The sequence below is a fragment of the Pezoporus occidentalis genome, unplaced genomic scaffold, assembly GCF_034315485.1.
Source record: "Pezoporus occidentalis ecotype Australia unplaced genomic scaffold, CSIRO_AGI_Poc_V1 ctg386, whole genome shotgun sequence".
Classification (NCBI taxonomy): domain Eukaryota; kingdom Metazoa; phylum Chordata; class Aves; order Psittaciformes; family Psittacidae; genus Pezoporus; species Pezoporus occidentalis.
This window is the reverse complement of record NW_026915709.1, coordinates 149,392-167,723: the sequence shown is the minus strand read 5'-3', so window position 1 is coordinate 167,723 and position 18,332 is coordinate 149,392. Positions and strand designations below refer to the sequence as shown.

Here is an 18,332-nt window from a genome sequence, read left to right as displayed (position 1 = left end):
ACCAAAACTGACAAACAGGAAAAGTGGTCAGGAAAGGAGCAGACCGATGCAGTGACGTCAAACACAGGCCTGTGTGTAGGCAGGTACTGCACAGAGGTCTCTGCGCCTGCAGGACAGGGAACTAATGACGTGGCAGCACTTCTGCAAGCCGCAACCTTTGGGACAGAGACATCATGAGCCAGATGTGTCAACAGCTCAGAGCGGTGCAGAACAGCTCCAGGACATGGGGCTATTCGGTCTTGGGAAGCTGCAAAGGCGGAAGAAATAAATGCCCTCGGCCGGTACCGGGAGCAAATCGGCATCTGGGGATATGGGGGACAAGGTGTCGGGGTGTCGGGGACATCGGACTGGGCCCTGGTGCCAGTGGGCGGTGGTTGCTGCAACCCTCCCGTGCAGCACGGGGTTGGGCTCGGGACCAGGCACCCACCGGGGGGGTGGCTCCGGCATCTCCTCCCGGGGCGATCTCCGGATCGGGCTGAACCGCCGGGGCCACTGCGGGGCCGTTTTGCCCGGGGGTTACGCGGGATCACTCGCCCCGCCCCGCTCCGCCGGGGCCGCCCCTTGCGCTGCGGCGGGCGCGTCTCCGCGGGGGGAGGGCAGGCGGTGGGGCTGTCCCTCCGCGCACCCCCATCGCTCCCTCCGCCCTTCCCTCCGCGCATCCCTCTGTTCCTCAGTGCATCCCTCTGTTCCTCAGTGCATCCCTCTTTTCTTCCGCGCATCCCTCCACTTCTAACCGCATCCCTCCGCGCATCCGTCTGTTCCTCCGCGCATCCCTCCATCTCCCCGTACATCCCTCCCCGCATCCCCCCGCACCTCCTGCCCGCTTATGGCGGGGCGGCCGCGCTTCCTCTGCGGCGTTGTGGAAGGTAGGTCCGGTCTCTCCGGGGCCCCACCCGGGCATTGCAGGGGCTGGCCAAGTCATCTGGGGCGAACCGGGGCCCGGAGGGGCTCGTAGGGAGGCAGCACAGGACCAGGCCTCTGCCCCAGGGTACAGGACCAGCACCCCCGACTCTTCCCAGAGCACTGCTGCACCCTGCAGCCAGCACCGAACAGCCGACCCGCATCGCCCCGCGATGGGGATCCTCGGCTCTGCCCCCAGCTCCCTGCGATGGGTTTTTCTCTGCCCTGGGTGTGCGGCAGCAGCATCCTCCTGTGAGCCCCTGCTGCCCCCGCTGCCCGCAGTGCAGCACTGCTTGGGCCATGCCCAGGGCTGGCCAGGAAAAGCCGGGGCTCTCTGTATGGGTCAGCCCCGTCCTCCTGCTTCCCAGTGCCCAATTCCTGTTTTTACAGCAGCTCTGGGGCCAGGCCTGGCACCCACTGGGCAAAAGGATCTCTGCTTTCCCTGGCAGCACAGTGCACTGCTGAAGCCACTGCCTGTCCTGGGAGGAACCAAAAAGCACCCCGCAAATAAACGCAAAATAAGTAAAAAGTGCAGGGATGGGGAAGTTGATAGTAAAAAGAAATGTCAGACAAGAATCGACATAGAAAGCTGACCTGGGAAAGAGAAGGACACATGCTGCCAGTAGAGCTGCTCCAGGAGGAGGAGGTCCCTGGGCACTGAGGAAGGTCCGGCATCCCTATCCCGGTAGCACAGGGCCTGGCAGGGGCAGCTGTAGTAGGGCCAAGCCAGGCCAGGAGTGATGAGTCTTATGCAGAGCTCCCTGCTCCCTTCTGGCACCCGGATACGGGGAGCAGCAGCCAGAAAACAGACTGGTGCTTCTGTGTGACCTGCACCCAGTACAGGAGCAGGGCTGGGAATGGTTGAGTCTGCTTCCCAATGTGTTCAGCAGGAATTTGCCGATAGTTACGCAGAAAGTGCTGAGGGACATCCCAGAGTTTGGCAAGTGATGGCATTGGCAGGTTGTAGTGACCTGGGCCATGGAAGAGCTGAGGTCCCAATGCACAGCATCACCCAGCAGCGCTCGGCTGCATTTGGCAAAGCAGAGCACCAGCATCACCCCTCTGGAGGTGCAGCCACGGATACAAAGAGTTTTTGCTGGTAGAGCTTCAGTCACTTTTCTGAGCAGAATGCACTGGGATGGTGTTTCCACAGAGCTGCTGCTAGCAAGACATGTGTTGGGGTGAGCAGCATATGTGTGACTTGTGCCAGGTCACAGCCAAGGGCAGGCAAGGCATGTGCAGGCAGGTGCTGTACAGGGACTCCTGGGGCCGAGCAGGAGTTTCTATGGATTGGGAAGTGGAAAATCTATTTATCATGGAAATACCTTTTCAGGGTGAAATGTTTGCAGAATCCTTGAGTGGCCACAGGGGGGTGGGTGGGGAAGTGATGGGATCACCGTGTAGGTGTTCACCCAGGTAGATCTCTCTGCAAAGGGGGTAATGTTCGGTGTGTGCTGTGGCACCACCAACCACAGCACTGGCCAAGGTTGGGGTTGGGGGCTTCAGGGTGGGTTTCCGCCAAAGGGAGCAGGACATGGGGGTCCTCTCGCAGGCCAACCCGTCTCGGTGCACTCAGGAACCTCGGGGAAATGGGATGTTTTCTGGGGAATGCTGCTTCATGCCGGATGCTGGGAGCTGGATCTTTCTCCCAGACCAGCAGAGTCATTGGGATGTGCCCTTGTGTGCCCCTCAGTCCTGGGAATGCATTCATTCCCCTGAGTATCTGCTACTCTCAGAAAGTGTATCGATCGATTTAGAAGCTGCCCATCTGAAACTGGGAAGCTGCCTTGATGGTTCGTTGCCATCACGGTTCAAGGGGTGTCTTCTGTGAGACTTCACACTGCAGCTGCCAGACCTTGCAGAGACAAAGTGACGGAAGACTCTTCTTTTGCTGAAGTTCAGGTCTGTTCTGGGCCACTTAACGGTTCCCCTTAACCTCTTGTTGAAGCTGTCAAATCTGCCTCTTTCCAACCCAGTTACCTGCCTGTCCTTCCACTGTCCCCAGGTGAACTGGCTTGCTTTCCACTGGGTATTCTCTGCACCTCCCAGGTCTTCCTTCATGAAGGAATAAGGAGGGTCCCTCCTCAAAAGCATTCCCAACAGGGGAGTGGGTGCTGCGTGTCCAGCAGTGCCCCTGCTCACTGTGTCCAGCCACAGACAGTTCCCTGCCATGCAGAGCACAGGGCGGCCCATCCGCTGCTGTGGTGCTGCAGTTTGGGTCACACACTGGTGCTCAGCAGCCACCTAAAGCAGCAGCACAAGTGGAAATCTTAAGAAACACTTGAGAATTTGCTGACTCCAGATCTGCATTTCCTGCATTTGGTTTTGTTGATGTGAACCTTCTGGAAGGGCAATGTCCTTTGGGCCAGCCTGGGCGCTCTTTGCTGAGTGCCTTTGGTAGCAGACAGCTGGCGTGGTTGCTCCCCGTTGTGCTTTCCCTCTCTGGGCTGTCCCTGTGTAAGCTTATGGGGGATGGTGTTTTCCAGTGGGGGACAGACAAGGTGTCTGAACAGTCTCATGCAGCCCCAGCCCCTGCGGGCAGCCCTTCAGGCTGTTTGTGTGCCCTGAGCTGAGCAGCTCTGCCACGGGCCAGGGACACTGCCCCAGGGCCCTACCCTGCTGTGCTGCAGGGTCCTGGGTGCAGGGTGTGGGGGAACTGCATCAGTGCGGTCTTGCTGCAGTTTGAGTTGTGTGGTGGTTAAAGACAGGGCGAGCAGCTCGTACAGCACACACAGGAGCAGTGATGCTCTGCTTGACCCAGCTCACACAGACACAGCGAGACGCAGAGGGCAGCAGAGCTGGTCTCTGTAAAGAGAAAATCCGCAGGCAGCAACCTGTGGGGTGGCTGTACCACAGCTCTGCCCCGGTGAACCCCACACCCAAGCCAGCCTGCAGCCATCTCCTCTAGGCCTGGCTTTTACTGTGCAGATTCCCCATGCTGGGTTAAGTGCTACCCTGTGCAATCCTTCCCAGCTGTCTCCCTCTGGGAAGGATGGAAGCACAGACATTACATCCGCTTCCTCGAGTACCAGCGCCCAGAAAGATCATAGCTCGGTAACAGACGTTTGAAGTGCTCAGCGGTGAACAATGGGGGGATCTCTGGATTAACAGCAGCCACTTGGGGATAGTACAGAGAGAGGCTGTTCTAAGGCAGTTACTGACAACTGCATTTTGGCTTTTCCCTCTCCCCACCCCCTTTTACAGGCTTCTACGGGAGACCATGGTCTATGGAGCAAAGGAAACTCCTCTTTGAATGGCAAGTACCCTGCATTTTCCTCTCTGAAGGTACTAGCCTGTGGCAGAGGGACAAGGTGGAAGCAGAGCACGGTGGAGGCAGGAGCAAACGAAAACATGCTGGTGGGAGACTCCTGGGGCTGACCTGCCTTTGGGAAACCAGGGCAATGCTGGTGAAAGGACCCACGCTTCTCCTAGGGCAGCTCCTGCAGTGTCCCCTATCCCATCCCAGCGCTCTGGCACCCCGAGATGCAGCCCAGGGAAAAGCTGCCCGGCCCTGGGCTGGGTGTAGGGGCTGCGGATGGATGGGCAGCCCAGGGACAGCCCAGGGACAGCCGGACAGACGTGGCTGTGCTGCCGGCAGATGGTGCTGGGGCTCTGCCGCAGCCCAGCTGCAGCCAGATGTGCCTGGCTGGGGTCTGGGCACCACAAGGGAAGAGGGTCTGGGGTCCGGGAGGGGCTGAGTGGGCACTAGCCCCCGTGTGCTGGCACCCATCACTGGCACGGGTGCTGCAGTGAGGGTGCAGACCCACGGGGAGCTGCAAGTGAGGCAGGGCTGGGGAGGAGTGATGGCAGCCGGGGAGGGTTTGGGGAGGAGCAGGAATGTGCCTTGGGAAGCACCAGCAAAGCTGCTCTGTGCTGCTGCATCGTGGTGAGGGTCGGCTGGGGCAGGAGGGGGCTGCGGAGCTGGGGCGGGAGCTGCAAATGGGAAGTCCGAGCCATATGAGGGTGAACGTGGGGTGTTCAGCGGTGCTGACCTGGCAGGATGAGCCCTCATCTTCTCCCCTCTGAGCTGTGTGGGCCTGGGCAGAGCCATGTGGCAACAGCCCCCGTGGGTGCCTGGCTGCAGGATGCGCCGCGTGACCACTGCCACCAGCAGCGAGTGACCAGCTCCCCCTGGCCAGGGCCACGGTCCTGGAGCCAGGGTCATCCCTGTGGAAACAGGGCACAGCAAACCCACATCACTCCACTGTGACTCCATCAATTTATCCTGAGGCTGCCATTCCTGCCTGGCTGGAGGTGGCCCTTGTGTCCCTGTGAGTCCCCATGTATGTCTGTGTGTCACCACGTGTCCCTGTGACAGGAGGATGTGGACTGTGTGCTGGTCACTGCAGGGGCAGTGCACTGGGGACAGCGGGGCCGTGTGCTGGTCACTGCAGGGGCAGTGCACTGGGGAGAGTGGGGCCGTGTGCTGGTCACTGCACGGGCAGTGCACTGGGGACATCGGGGCCGTGTGCTGGTCACTGCAGGGGCAGTGCACTGGGGAGAGTGGGGCCGTGTGCTGGTCACTGCACGGGCAGTGCACTGGGGACAGCGGGGCCGTGTGCTGGTCACTGTGCTGATGATGGCACTGGTAGCCTTGCACTGCATGGGGAATGTGCCGCTCATGCTGCGAGAGTGCCCTGGTGACAGTGGGGAGCTGCAAGCACAGGGAAGGAGCAGAGGTGCAGAAAAACATAGCTTAGAAAACAAGGGGCAGTGGTTTCTGTGGTGTTTGGAAGCACACGAGGAATGAGCCCGTCTGGTGACGATGGCCTGGTCTGGTACCCGACGGGGATCTATGTTCTCGTGTTTGTAAACGTCAGTGGTGTGTTCATCAGTGGTATTCTTCCCTGGAAAGAAACAAGCTGAGGCACTTGTACCACATGGCCTATGGAGCGCTTCCAGTCTGCTCCTCGTGGGAAAATGGAAAATATCATCTCCTAGGGCGGATAAATACAAACAAATGAGTACCTCAGATGGCTTTCCCAGTGCCAGCAGAGCTGTCCAGGGAGGTGTCTGCCCCGTTTGGGTAATTCCCAGTGAGTCTTAGATTGCTGGGGAGACTCTGGAAGGGATTTGTGCTTTCTGAAGCCAGCAAGGGCCTGGTGATAGTGCAGCTGGATCTCCTGAAGCAGGCAGGCTCTAATCTCTCTCAGATCTGCTTCCCTTCAGCTCTGACCAGTGCAGCTTTGGGAGAGCTGGAGACCTTTCCTCTCCCATCTCATGGAATGTGTCCCCTTAAGGGTCTCCCTGCACCCCTCCATATCCCGACTCCTGTGTGAGGGTTTTCCCCAGGGAGATGAGCACACTGGGCTCCAAGACTTGCTCAGAGGCTTCCTCCTGTGTCTGTGTGTGGGGCTTCTTGTCTGACTCACACAAGTTTATCAGTGTCCTTCCCATGCTGTGGCCACTGCTCTGGCAGCATCTGCAGCCAGCACAGGGCCCACTGAACCTCTCCCGTCCCGCTGCACACTCTGCAGTGATTCATCTGGGGCTGTCTTCTGCTGAGCTCCCAGTGACATTGCTGAGGACAGTCATGTTCAACTGACCTCTCCTTATGCTGGCACTTCAGACACCCTGCCTTCTGTCTTCTTTCACCTAGGCAGGACTTTATGCTCGGCTGCATTAAGAAGCATACTGCTTGCTGAAGCACAGCTGAACAGCTATCTCCCAGCACCCCCAGTGCTGTGTTTCCCCCTTTATTCTCCACTTACTTGGTCTCCACTGCCTGCAAACGGCACAGTTGCAGCATCCGGCCGTGGTTCACTCCTGTCTTGCTTTGCTGCCTGCCCAGCCCAAGCTCTTCATCAGCACTCGCCCTGCTTCAAAGAGCTCTGGGGCTCTTTGGCAGCGCTCCTGCAGTGCCAAAGGGCTCCTCTGGCTGGCCTTGTGATGTCTGGATCAGCGCTGCTGTGACCCCCTTAGTGGGGGCCGGGGTTTAGATGTGCCCAGAGGATTCCTGCTGGTCCCTGCAGGGAGCTGTAGGGTTTGTGCAGGGCTGAAGCGGGAGCTGGAGCTGTCCTGGAGGAGCAGAACATGAGGTCGGGTCCAAATACACTGTGCTGTTAGATGGGCAGGAGGGTAACTGGGTACCTCCAGCCCCTGAGCCTCCTGGCTTGGAGAATGAAGAAGCTGGTGCAGGATTCAACCTATAGGAAGCACAGAAAGGGGCAGTGTGTAAGCAGTGCATGTCAGTGCTCGTGGATGAGGAGTTGGTGGTTGGCAGCACCAAAGAGTTGCAGTCCCTGGCTCAAGATGCAAATGGAAACCAGTAACAAGTGGTGTCCCATAGGGGTCCATATTGGGACCAATGCTATTTAATACCTTCATCACTGATGTAGTGGGATCAGGCACCCTCAGCGAGTTTGCAGAGGTCACCAAGCTGAATGGTGCAGTTACCTCCTGGAGAGAGGGAATGGGATCCAGAGGGACCTGGGCAGCCTGGAGAGGTAGGATCATGAAAATCTCATGAAGTTCAACAAGGTCAAGTGCAAGGTCAGATCAATCCCAATATCAACACAGGCTGCGGGATGCAGGGGTTGAGAGCAGCCTGGGGAGAAGGACTTGGGGGTGTTGGGTGAGGAGCAGCTCCCATGACCCATTTCAGTGTGAGCTTGAGCCCAGAACCCCCCCATGTGCTGGGCTGCACCCCCAGAGCGTGAGCAGCAGCTCAGGGAGGGGATTCTCCCCCTCTGCGCCCTGCTGTGCTCTGGGGAGAACCCCCCTGCAGTCCTGATCCAGCTCTGGGGCAGCAGCACAAGCCCTGGCAGAGCTGCTGCAAACTGCAGGGCTGGTTTGTCCTGATGGAGCCCCCCAGCAGGACCGCAGGGCTGGAGCCGCCTGCAGCCATCGGCTGTGTGGAGCAGCAGACCAGAAGCTGCTCTTCTGTGTTCCCCAAGGATCTCCCCCTTCCTCCCCTGGGAGGCTGGGCTAGCCTCTCACCCTCCTCCATTGCTTGGGCTTTTTGTCACCACAGGACTTTGTGGAGCAGTTGGAACAGGCTGTTCAGGTTAAGTTGGTCCTTCCCACCCACCTTTTCCGCAGCAAGGTTGTTCACCCCTCTCCAGAGAGGCAGCATCCTCCTGATCCCCAAGACCTTCTCATCTGGAGGTCCCTAACCACCACCACCACCAATGGCTGGCTTTAGCACCGGGAGCACTGGTTTATGTCTTCATATCCAACGCGTGCATGCAGGGCTCCCGGAGCCGGGCAGGGCTGGAAGCCTGCAGGACACGGGGCAGGTCTGGGGCAGGAGGGGGCACCGTGTGCGGAGCAGCTCTTGCTGACCCCGGTACTTGCTGCACAGGCTGAGGCGCCGGGGGCTGAACTGCTACATGTACGCGCCCAAGGACGAGCTGAAGCACCGGCTGCTCTGGAGAGAGCCCTACACGGAGCATGAGGCAGGTACCGGATCTGCGGGCCCCGTGCGAGCGGGCTGCTGCTGTTCCGGTTCTTCAGGGGAAACGAGGGCTGCTGTTCAGCTGGGGCAGGCTGAGGTTACCGCTTCAGCCCACTTCAGGGAGCCCAAGCGCAAGGGGACCCCCAGATCCTGCCCGGCGCAAGGAGCCTTCCCAGCCCCTGCCCATCAGGAATCGCTTGGAACCCCCAGCATGGGGAGCTCCTCACGTGGGTCTCTCACAATGTGCTCAAATACACCGGGGCCCAGATCCTTGTGGAAAGCCCTCTGTGTCCCAAGGGACTGGGACTCGATCTCCTGGGCTCCTGCCCCTGGATGCTCTTGTATCTCCTGCTGCTCTCAACTCCTTCCTGGAGTCACTGGTTTCCTCTCCCTCCACCCCTTGTCTTTCTCCACCCCTTGTCTCTCCCCACCCCTAATCTCCCTCCACCCCTCGCCTCCCACCACTCACAGCCCGTTCTCTGTCCCTAGCCCACATGCGTTCTCTTATCGAGGCTGCCCAAGAGCAGGATGTGCAGTTTGTGTTCGCCATCTCTGCTGGCCAGGACATGGTGTTTTCAAGTTCTGGGGATCGGCTCCTGCTGCAGCAAAAACTCAGGCAGGTACCGTGGGCCATTCCTTCATCCCCCTGCTCTCAGGCGAGGGGCATAGTGCCTGTGTGGGGCTGCGCTGCTGCTGCTGCTGGTGGCCAGTGCAGGCCGGTGCTGAGTCCCAGTCCCCAGGAGGGTAAAGAGCTGCTGGCACAGGGGGTTTGCTCCATGGCACGGGCGGCTCTGCCCAGACCATCCCCACGGGTACCCCAGACCTCACTGTCCTCAGCGGCACAGGGGTTGTCAGGGACTCGCTGCAGCGCAGGGGTCCAACAGCAGCCCGTGTCCATGCCCGTGCTTGCAGGTGGCTGCCATGGGGTGCCAGGCCTTTGCACTGCTCTTCGACGACATCGACCCCTGCATGTGCCAAGCTGACAGAGATGCCTTCCCCTCCCTGGCGCAGGCTCAGGCCTCTGTGGCCAACGAGGTGTACCAGGAGCTGGGCCAGCCCCCCGTCTTCCTCTTCTGCCCTACAGGTAAGGTACCGCCTGCAGCCCCCGCTGCCCAGCCAGCCGAGGCACCCTCGGCAGAGCAGGGTGCCTTTGGCTGCCTTCACCCATGTGTGCTAAGAGCTGACTGCCCCGACAGCTCCCACAGCTCCCCCCGCAGCCCTCATGCTCTTGAGGGAGCCCTGGAGATCCAGTACTAGGGCAGGTCAAGGCTGCAGACAGGCTGGTGCTCCAGCACCCGTGGATGCGGCACCCCCTGCACAGCACATCTCCCCAGCCCCTGCCACTGAGCCCTCCGGTCTCTGCCCTTCAGAGGGTGCTCTGTGCTCTCTCCATAGAGTACTGCAGCTCCCTGTGCTCTCCCAGCCCCAGCCAGTCCTCCTACCTGCTGACCATAGGCCGGGAGCTGCTCCCAGGGATCGGTGTCATCTGGACCGGTGAGCACCCAGCCCGGCAATGTGCGCTCTGTGGCCCCGTGCAGCTGCTCAGCGAGAGCCCGGTCTGTGAACCCTGCAGGCACCGGCTCCCTCCCGGGAGAGGCAGCAGCAAACAAAGAGCCTCATCGCGGAGCCTCCCAGCTGCGGGGTGTGCAGCCCCGGCCGGGCAGGCAGCGGCTCGGGCTGTGGGTGTCCTGGCTGCGGGGGTGAGCAGGGGTGACTCGACCCTCACCCCCCTGCTCAGCACCCAGCTGTGTGCGTGTCCCTGCTGTGAGCGTGCCCACGCCTGTGCTGTGCTGCTCCAGGGCCCAAGGTGGTGTCACAGGAGCTCTCGGCCGTGCTGCTGGAGGAGGTGGAGGGTGTCCTGCGGCGCCGGCCCGTCATCTGGGACAACCTGTATGCCAATGACTACGACTGCAGACGTGTCTTCCTGGGCCCCTACACGGGACGTGCCCCCGGCCTCATGGCCAGGCTCCACGGGCTGCTCCTCAACCCCAACTGCGAGCTCCAGGCCAACTTCATCCCCATACACACGCTGGGCAGCTGGTTTCGGAGTGAGCTGGGGAGCTGTGCCCACCCTGACCACACAGGTACCTGGTCTCAGCACCCCAGGCAGCTCTGAACGTGGGGTCTCGGTACGGGCAGTGAGCTCGTGCAGTCAGGGCACAGCCGTGGGTCTCTGCCATGGTCCTGCAGGCTCCCCTGCAGTCAGCCTGGGTGAGCTGCTCACCTGGCTGGGCACATCCCAGGGCTCGGGATCCCTCCGGGGCCATCTCCTTGCAGGGGGCTGCCTGCCCTCAGCATGCCATGGGGTAGCTCTGCAAGGCAAAGAGTGGGGCTGCCCAGATTGATGAGCTCCAGTTCCTTAGGGATGGAGCCTGTGGCAGCACAGGGGGACAGCCCAGGCCCGCAGGATGGAAGCTACAGCCCCCAGGAAGCCTTGGAACTGGCGCTGTGTGACTGGGTGGCTGAGATAAACCGGCAAGCCTTGGAGCCAGGTAGGTGATGAACTCACACCGTGCAGCACCCACCAATACCTCAGTCCCTCTGGAACGGCTCTGCTGGGAGGTTGGTGGGTGCCAGAGCCCCGTGTCTGGGTGCTGTGGGTGCTGTGGGTGTTGTGGGTGCTGTGGGTGCTGTGGGTGTTGTGGGTGCTGTGGGTGTTGTGGGTGCTGTGGGCGCTGTGGGCGTTGCGTGTGCTGTGGGTGCTGTGGGTGCTGTGGGTGTTGTGGGTGCTGTGGGTGCTGTGGGTGCTGTGGGTGTTGTGGGTGCTGTGGGTGTTGTGGGTGCTGTGGGCGCTGTGGGTGTTGTGGGTGCTGTGGGTGTTGTGGGTGCTGTGGGCGCTGTGGGTGTTGTGGGTGCTGTGGGCGCTGCGGGTGTTGTGGGTGCTGTGGGTGTTGTGGGTGCTGTGGGCGCTGTGGGTGTTGTGGGTGCTGTGGGCGCTGTGGGCGTTGCGTGTGCTGTGGGTGCTGTGGGTGCTGTGGGTGCTGTGGGTGCTGTGGGTGTTGTGGGTGCTGTGGGTGTTGTGGGTGCTGTAGGTGCTGTGGGTCCTGTGGCTGGTGCAGCAGCAGGTTGGTGCTCCGGGTGCCACATCCCATCTGGATGAGAGGGCCAAGCTCGGTGCTGTGCAGTGTTTGCCCCTGCAGAGCCTGTGGCCTCACCACCCCCAAGGCCTGGGCTCCCGAGCACAGAGCCATGCAAAGCCCATGATGCTGGGGGCTCAGAGGTGGAGCTGCCCAGCGTGCCCACCCCAGGGTGCTGCCCCGCCGGCCGCAGCTTCTATGTGGGTGCCCCCTGCTCCTTTCTGCCAGGAGCAAGGAGCCCGGGACATGCCAGCGTCAGCCTCAAGGGAGGAGCAGAGCTGGAGCCTGGCACAACGGGACGGGACATCCTGCCTGATCCCCGGCCCCTCGGCGCTGCTCCCGGTGGGACAGACCAGCACGGCCCCGAGCCCTGCGGCACGGCACCAGGGGAGGGGAGGAGGAAGGTGACCGTGGAGCCCGAGCAGGACAGCGGGAGCAAGGCCCGTGCCGGTGGTCAGCAAAGCCCTGCCGGGGACAGGGAGCAGCTCACTGCGGGCAGCACAGGGAGCCGCGAGCCCGGCCCTGCCGTGCCCACCGCGGCAGGAGCGCCGGCGGCTGCCGAGACCCCCCCCAGCCCAGGGCCCGCCGCGTGCTGCAGCGATGGGAGCAGCGCTGCCCAGAACCTTCTGCCCACCGGTGATGCCAGGACGGGGGCTGGCAGCTCCCACCAGCCCTGCAGCAGCAGCCAGCCTGAGCCCACTAGGGCTGATACAGCCCAGACACCCCCAGGGCCTGGGACCGGTGCCAGCCCTGTCCCCACAGCATCACCCATTGATGGGACTGATGCCAGCCCTGGCCCCACAGCACTGATCCCAGAGGAAGCCAGGTCCAGCCCCATGTCCTTTCTGATCATGGAGGAGCCCAGGTCCAGCCCCACAGCACCAGTGACCCTAGAGGAGCCCAGGTCCAGCCCCACAGCACCAGTGACCCTAGAGGAGCCCAGGTCCAGCCCCACAGCACCAGTGACCCTAGAGGAGCCCAGGTCCAGCCCCACAGCACCAGTGACCCTAGAGGAGCCCAGGCCCATCCCCATGGCACCAGTGACCCTAGAGGAGCCCAGGTCCAGCCCCACGGCACCAGTGACCCTAGAGGAGCCCAGGTCCAGCCCCACAGCGCCATTGACCCCGGAGGAGCCCAGGTCCAGCCCCACAGCACCATTGATCCTAGAGGAGCCCAGGTCCAGCCCCACAGCTCCATTGACCCCAGAGGAGCTCAGGTCCATCCCCATGGTACCATTGACCCCGGAGGAGCCCAGGTCCAGTCCCACAGTACCATTGATCCTAGAGGAGCCCAGGTCCAGTCCCACAGTACCATTGACCCTGGAGGAGCCCAGGTCCAGCCCCATGGCACCATTGACCTCAGAGGAGCCCAGGTCCAGCCCCATGGCACCATTGACCTCAGAGGAGCCCAGGTCCAGCCCCATGGCACCACTGACTCTGGAGGAGGTTCAGATGGTGGTGGAGCTCTTCTACCTGCCCTATCATCATGGGCCGCTGGCACAGCGTCTGCTGGAGCACTTTCGGTGGCTCCGGGCAAACAGCCTCAGCGTGGGGGTCTCTGCCACGGCACCCGATGCCAGTACGGTGAGTGCTGGGGCTGCCGCTTGCCATGGCACTGTGCCACAGCCGTGGTGATGCCCGCTGTGCCCGCAGGGCCGGTGCTGGCGTGGCCGAGCGCAGTCCTTCACGCGGCTCTGTGCCCAGACCTGCCGCCTGCACGCTCGCCTGGTGGGTGCTGCGGGGCGGGCACTGCTCTACGACCTGCACCCCTACCTCTGGGACATCCGCAACGTGCTGCTGGCCGCCAGCGCCTTCATCCAGTGGCTCGGTACGTGCTGCGGGTCTGCGGGGTCCCAGGCACTGCGGCACTGGAGCTTGTTCTGTGGTGCTCCACTGCTCCCCTTAGGGGTGACAGTGCCTGGGCTCCCCCAGAGGTTCGGGGTCCCTGTGTCCAGCCAGGGTCCCTCCTGGGGTGCACCTCCCATGGAGACCCTGTTCCCTGTCCCCTGCTCAGCTCCTCTCTTCCTTGCAGATGGTCATCTCCTCTGCGAGCCTGGCCCCACAGACACCTGGGGGAGCTGCTTTGGCTGTAAGTACCGGTGCTGCCTGGCTCTGCTCCTGGTGAGGGGCCCTGGTGCTGCCCTTGGGCCCCCCAAGTTCTGCAGCAGCAGCAGCACTCACCACCGAGCTGCCCTGTCCCATGCTCTGCCTGCCCAGTGCAGCCAGAATGGCCATGGGGAGGCTGGCACCCCCCATGCCCTGCACACCAAGGCAGCATGGGGCCCTGCTGCTGGGGACAGGGCAGATATCGGAGCAGCTCTGCACCGCCTCTCATAGTCCTGAAGGAATGCCCATTTCTAGGACATGGCTCCTCAGCCCTTTGGATCCAAGGACCTCTCAGCCTTCCTGGTAAAAGGGATCCATGGGCTATCGGGAGCAGAAACGTCCTTGGTGTCATAGGCAAGGTTGGCTTTTGGATGCCCGGGCCTCACTTTGGAAGCCCCTGTTCTGCTGATTCAGGTGTTCCTGGGTGTTCTGTGGCACTCGTGACCTCTTACAAACCAAGAGTTGTCACCAGGTGACAACCTCAGAGGGTCTCTAGTTCACTGTGGGATGGGGCCATGTGCCTCGAGCTGCTTCCACAGGGCAGCATGCCGGGCGAGCTCCCGCAGGCACTGCAGGGCTGCCTGGGCAGCGGTACCCAGGAGCTGTCTTTACCTGACACGTTCATGGAGGCAAGATCATTCCCCATTCCCACACCGAGCCCTGTTCTGGAGGCTGTGCTGCACCCCAGTCATGGCGAGGTCCCTGGGCTGCACAGTGATCAGTGCAGATTGCGATGGTGCTGTGTGACGGAGGCTGAGCTCCCCCCACCCCAGCAGGTTTCTCTTCACCTCCTGTGTCTGTTCCCTGCTGCCTCCAGGGTGCCAGAGCATCACAGCCCCGATCCTGCTGCGGGAGGACGCTGAGCCCTGGGCACGGCGCGGTGGCCTCTTTGGAGAGCTGCAGGTGAGAGGATACCCATCACTGGGGGGGGGCTGGAGGAGCCTTGGGAAGCAGGACCCCAGCTGCTGCTCCTGGCCTGGCACTGGGTTACTGCAAGGGAAGGCAGAGCTGCCCTGGGCCTCTGCGCCTTGTCTGCAGCTCCCAGGGTCCAGGCTGCTCACAGGGACCCTCCTGCTGCTGCTCAGGGCGAGGTTTGGAGCCAGGACTCCCCCGACACTGTCTCTTCCAGGCGCTGCTGCCCGTGGGGAACAGCTCTGACCTCTTCTATCAGCCACCTCCGCTCTTCCCGTCTCGCCGGCTGTACGCTCTGCGCCCGCTGCGGCCCCGGGACAAGGTGGGAGCTGCAGCACAAGGAGCAGCCAGAGCTCAGCTCCGGGAGCCTGCGCTGCACGTGTCCCATGCGAGACGCGCTCACTCGCTGCAAGGGGGGCTGAGCTGCAGCTCGGGCTCTGAGGGTGGAAGGGACCTTCAAGCAGGCAGGGCTGGGTCAGGGCAGGCCCCAGGATGCAGAGCGGGTGTTGTGGCCAGGGCAGAGCAGGGAGACCCAGCTCAGGAGTGAGCCCCACTTGAGCTGGCTCCAACGTGGGATGCCAGGAATCTCAAGCGGTCTCCAGAGCACCCCCAGAGCTGAGCTCCAGTGGTGCCTGCGAGCAGATGCCAGGGAAGATCCAGAGCAGGGCAGGTCTGGATGGTGACCGCCTGCAGCCTTCAGCAGCCTGCGGCTCTGGCACTGCCTGAGCCTGTTGAGGTGCAGCTCCCAATCAGTCCCTTCTTCAGATGCGCACCCAGTTGAGAGGATGATTCCCCGTTGGTGGGGCAGCAGACCCTGTCAGCTGTGAGCAGCGCGCTGCCAGCCCCCTCGCCCCATTTCCATCCCCGCAGTTCGATGGCATGGTGAGGGAAAGGGAGAACGTGGAGGTGGGTGGGCATCCCGCTTCAACTGCTGCCGAGTGCAGCAGAGTGCTGGGCTCCCTAGGCAGCACAGAGCTGGCAGCAGCTCCCGGCTCCCTTGCCCTGCTGCTTCTGCCAGTGAAAGGAAATGCAATCGCTGCAAATCCAGAGTCATGGACACAAGCACAGGACCCGGCGGTGCTCAGCTGAGCTCTTGTGAACAGCAGAGGAGGAGCTGCCAGTGCAGGAGAGCAGATCACAGGAGCAGACTGCCCCTCTCAGCACGTCCCACTGCAAGAGCTTCCCCACTGCCTATTGTCAGATTTCATCTGACCAGGCTGAACTTCAACAGCCTGAATCTGTGTCCAGTGAAACGGAGGGGAAAAGTGCAGCTGAACTGCCCGTGGTGGGAATGGTGCTGGGAAGCACGCTCACTGTCCTGCTGTGTCACACAGCGCTGGGGCAGCCCTTCCCTGGGGAAGCAGTGCTTCTATTGGGATGTGCCTTTCACTGGTCCTGTGAGCAGCAGCAATCTTGAGTCTGGCTGAGATAGGAGGTCCTGAGTTGTCCCATGTTGGGCATGCGCTGAGCAGACTCGAGTTCCAGTCCTGGTTTCGCTGCAGCTGTGAGCATGTTCCATCCCTGGCGAGCTGCGTTTTCATCAGCTGCTCCCCTGGGATGCCTGCCTGGAATGGCAGTTTCCCATTCTGAAGTGTTTCTGTGCTGGGATAAGCAGCCTCAGAGGCCAGCAGAAGGTGGTGCGCTGTGCATCGCTGGGCGCAGAACCCAGCACCCTTGGCTGCTGAGGCACGTACCTCCATATACCTGCCCCGGGTCAGGATGCACTGGAGGGCTGGGCCCTGGTCACGGACCCTCTCTCTGGTCAGCTTGGGAAGCTGAGGGCCCACGATGCTCTGTCGGGGGCTGTGGTGGGGCAGCAGAGGAGCAGCAGTGGGGAAGGGACCAGGCAGGCAGAGCCAGCGCTGAGCTGGATCTGACTCTTCCAGGAAGAGCTTTACCGCATGTTCCGGGAGAGTCTGGACTGTGACCCCAAAGTCACAGAGATCCTTGTGGCCCACCCCGACCTGCTCGGTGACAGGTAAGACATGGTCCCTCTGAGCGTGCCCAGCCCGGCCATGCCGTGTGCTGGGTGGTGCTGGACTGTGGTGTGATGTGGTTGCCTCTTGCATCCCAGCAGGGCCCAGCTCTGCCTGCACCATGGCTGGCAGTGGCCTCACCTGGGAGAGCTACCCCTGTGCCAGTGCCCAGATGGGTTGTGGGGATGGACCCGCTGCCATGGCTCCCCTTGGCTGGGGGCTTCGCCTGGGGGTCTCAGGGATGTTCTGGGGTGGGGGATGCTGTCCCGCTGGGCAGGAGGGAGGAGTTTGGCTGCTCTGAGCTCTCCCCAGGGCAGGCTGGGCCCCAGTGGCAGCTCAGTGCAGCTTTGCTGTGGCCGCAGGCTGCTGGGCAGCTTCCTGAGCCTGAGCCCCGAGTACACCTTTGTGCTGGAGGATGAGGCTGGTCCCTGTGGCTATGCTGCCGGCGTGCTCTGCGCTGAAGGCTTCCTGCAGCAGCGAGACAGCAGCTGGCTGCCGGCCATGCGACACAAGTACCCCCGGGACCTGGCTGCAGGAGCCCCAGCGCTGGGCAAGGTGAGGGAGCTGCTGGAGCGGGAGTGAGCGGGTTTGGGATGGGGGCCCCTCAAGGTGCTTGTCTCCCGCAGGATGCCCTGGAGGAAGCGCTGCTCTTCTTCCACACAGAGCCAGCGACAGTGCCCCTGCCTGTGCTGCGGCGGTTCCCCTCCCTGGTGCAGCTGGGCACAGCCGCCCGCATGCTGGATGTGGGGGCCAGCCACAGCCTGGCCCTCTGCCTGCTGAGCGCGCTCAGGGCCAACGGTGAGCATCCCCTCGTGTGCCTTCATCCAACCCCATCCCCACTGCTCCCTGGCCCACCCCGGAGCCGGGAGCTGGCCCTGCCTGCACCCCACCGGGGTGCCCCCCCCAGGGCTCCCCATCCCCTCAGTGACACAGTCTGGCCCCAGGCACCATGCCCCCCCCTTGCACCAAGGGATCTGTGCCTTGGGGCATCACACAGGCACGCAGAGCAGAGGGGCAGTGCAGAAGTTGACCTTCTTATGGAGGGGGACCCAGTCACTGGCCTCTAGTGCTGGGATCCTGGTGCCAGGGGCCTGACCCCACACCTCCCTTCCAGGGTCGCGGGGAGTGTTTTGCCAGGTCAGTGCCACCGACCAGCAGCAGCTGAGCTTCTACAGCAAGCTGGGCTTCGTCGCTCTGCCAGTGGCCTGGGACAGTTGTCCTGGTGCTCGGCTCCTGGGACGTCTCCTCTGAGCACCCTGCATTGGGTGCGGGTGTGGGGAGGCAGTGCCGGAGACAGGCTGATACCCGTCCCGCACACAGGGAGCAGGAGCAGAGGGGCACCTTGATCAGAGCAGGTACATGCGATGGGGACATGGCTCGGGGAGGAGCAGGAAGTCACAGGGATTCATGCAGGGGACAGTCCTCAGGCGACAGAGGCATTTCTGCTATCTCAGGAGAGAGGCATCAGGGCCCCTCCACTCTCCCCCAGCTGTTCCTGCTTGCTGAGTGCCCTCCACCACTGGTGGGGAGCCAGCAACATCCCTGGGCTGGCTGCAGACCTCCAGGCCTGGAAGGAGCCACCTGGCCAGCATTTAGGGTGGTGGTCTGGGAGCGTGGCACAGTGCATTAGTGTGCAAGGAGCGTCCCTGTCCCGCAGGCTGGGCTGTCCAGATCGCTCCATCCCCGATGTGGCCCTAAGCTGGGTAGCTGGGGCTGGGGCTGGCCCTCGGCATCGAGCATCTTCCTGCCTGTATCTTCCCGACCTGTATGGGACAGTGAGGCAGCCTCCATCTCTGCCACCTGGGGGCTGAGGGAAGCGTTGTCCGTGGCAATAAAGCATTTGCTGGGCTCTCACCGTGGTTTGTCTCCTGGGCGAAACAATCAGGGTATCAGCATGTCCCGATCACACCCTCATCCCGACCCCTCAGCCAGCCCTGGCTGTCAGCCTCACCCCTGCTGTCGCTGT

The 18,332-nt window shown here is 62.2% G+C and overlaps 1 protein-coding gene across 3 annotated transcripts; it reads left to right on the top strand.

The window, feature by feature from the left end:
- The first annotated feature begins 826 nt into the window (after positions 1–826).
- LOC134170629 (protein O-GlcNAcase-like) lies at positions 827–18,220 on the top strand. Of its 3 annotated transcripts, none has more exons than XM_062632173.1 (17): positions 827–866; positions 4,105–4,156; positions 8,204–8,301; positions 8,786–8,916; positions 9,209–9,380; positions 9,692–9,790; positions 10,096–10,380; positions 10,660–10,788; positions 11,602–12,956; positions 13,026–13,200; positions 13,405–13,461; positions 14,296–14,381; positions 14,608–14,712; positions 16,277–16,368; positions 16,729–16,921; positions 16,993–17,164; positions 17,481–18,220. In XM_062632173.1, the coding sequence occupies exons 1-17, from the start codon at positions 827–829 to the stop codon at positions 17,615–17,617; spliced, it is 3,378 nt and encodes a 1,125-aa protein (XP_062488157.1). In that variant the 3' UTR covers positions 17,618–18,220. The 3 variants fall into 3 exon arrangements, 2 of the variants coding, with proteins under 2 accessions (XP_062488157.1, XP_062488156.1); XR_009967328.1 differs by lacking the exons at positions 827–866; positions 4,105–4,156 and adding an exon at positions 5,403–5,926 and having other exon boundaries at positions 17,481–17,721; positions 17,821–18,220; XM_062632172.1 differs by lacking the exons at positions 827–866; positions 4,105–4,156 and adding an exon at positions 5,403–5,926.
- The last annotated feature ends 112 nt before the right edge of the window (positions 18,221–18,332 follow it).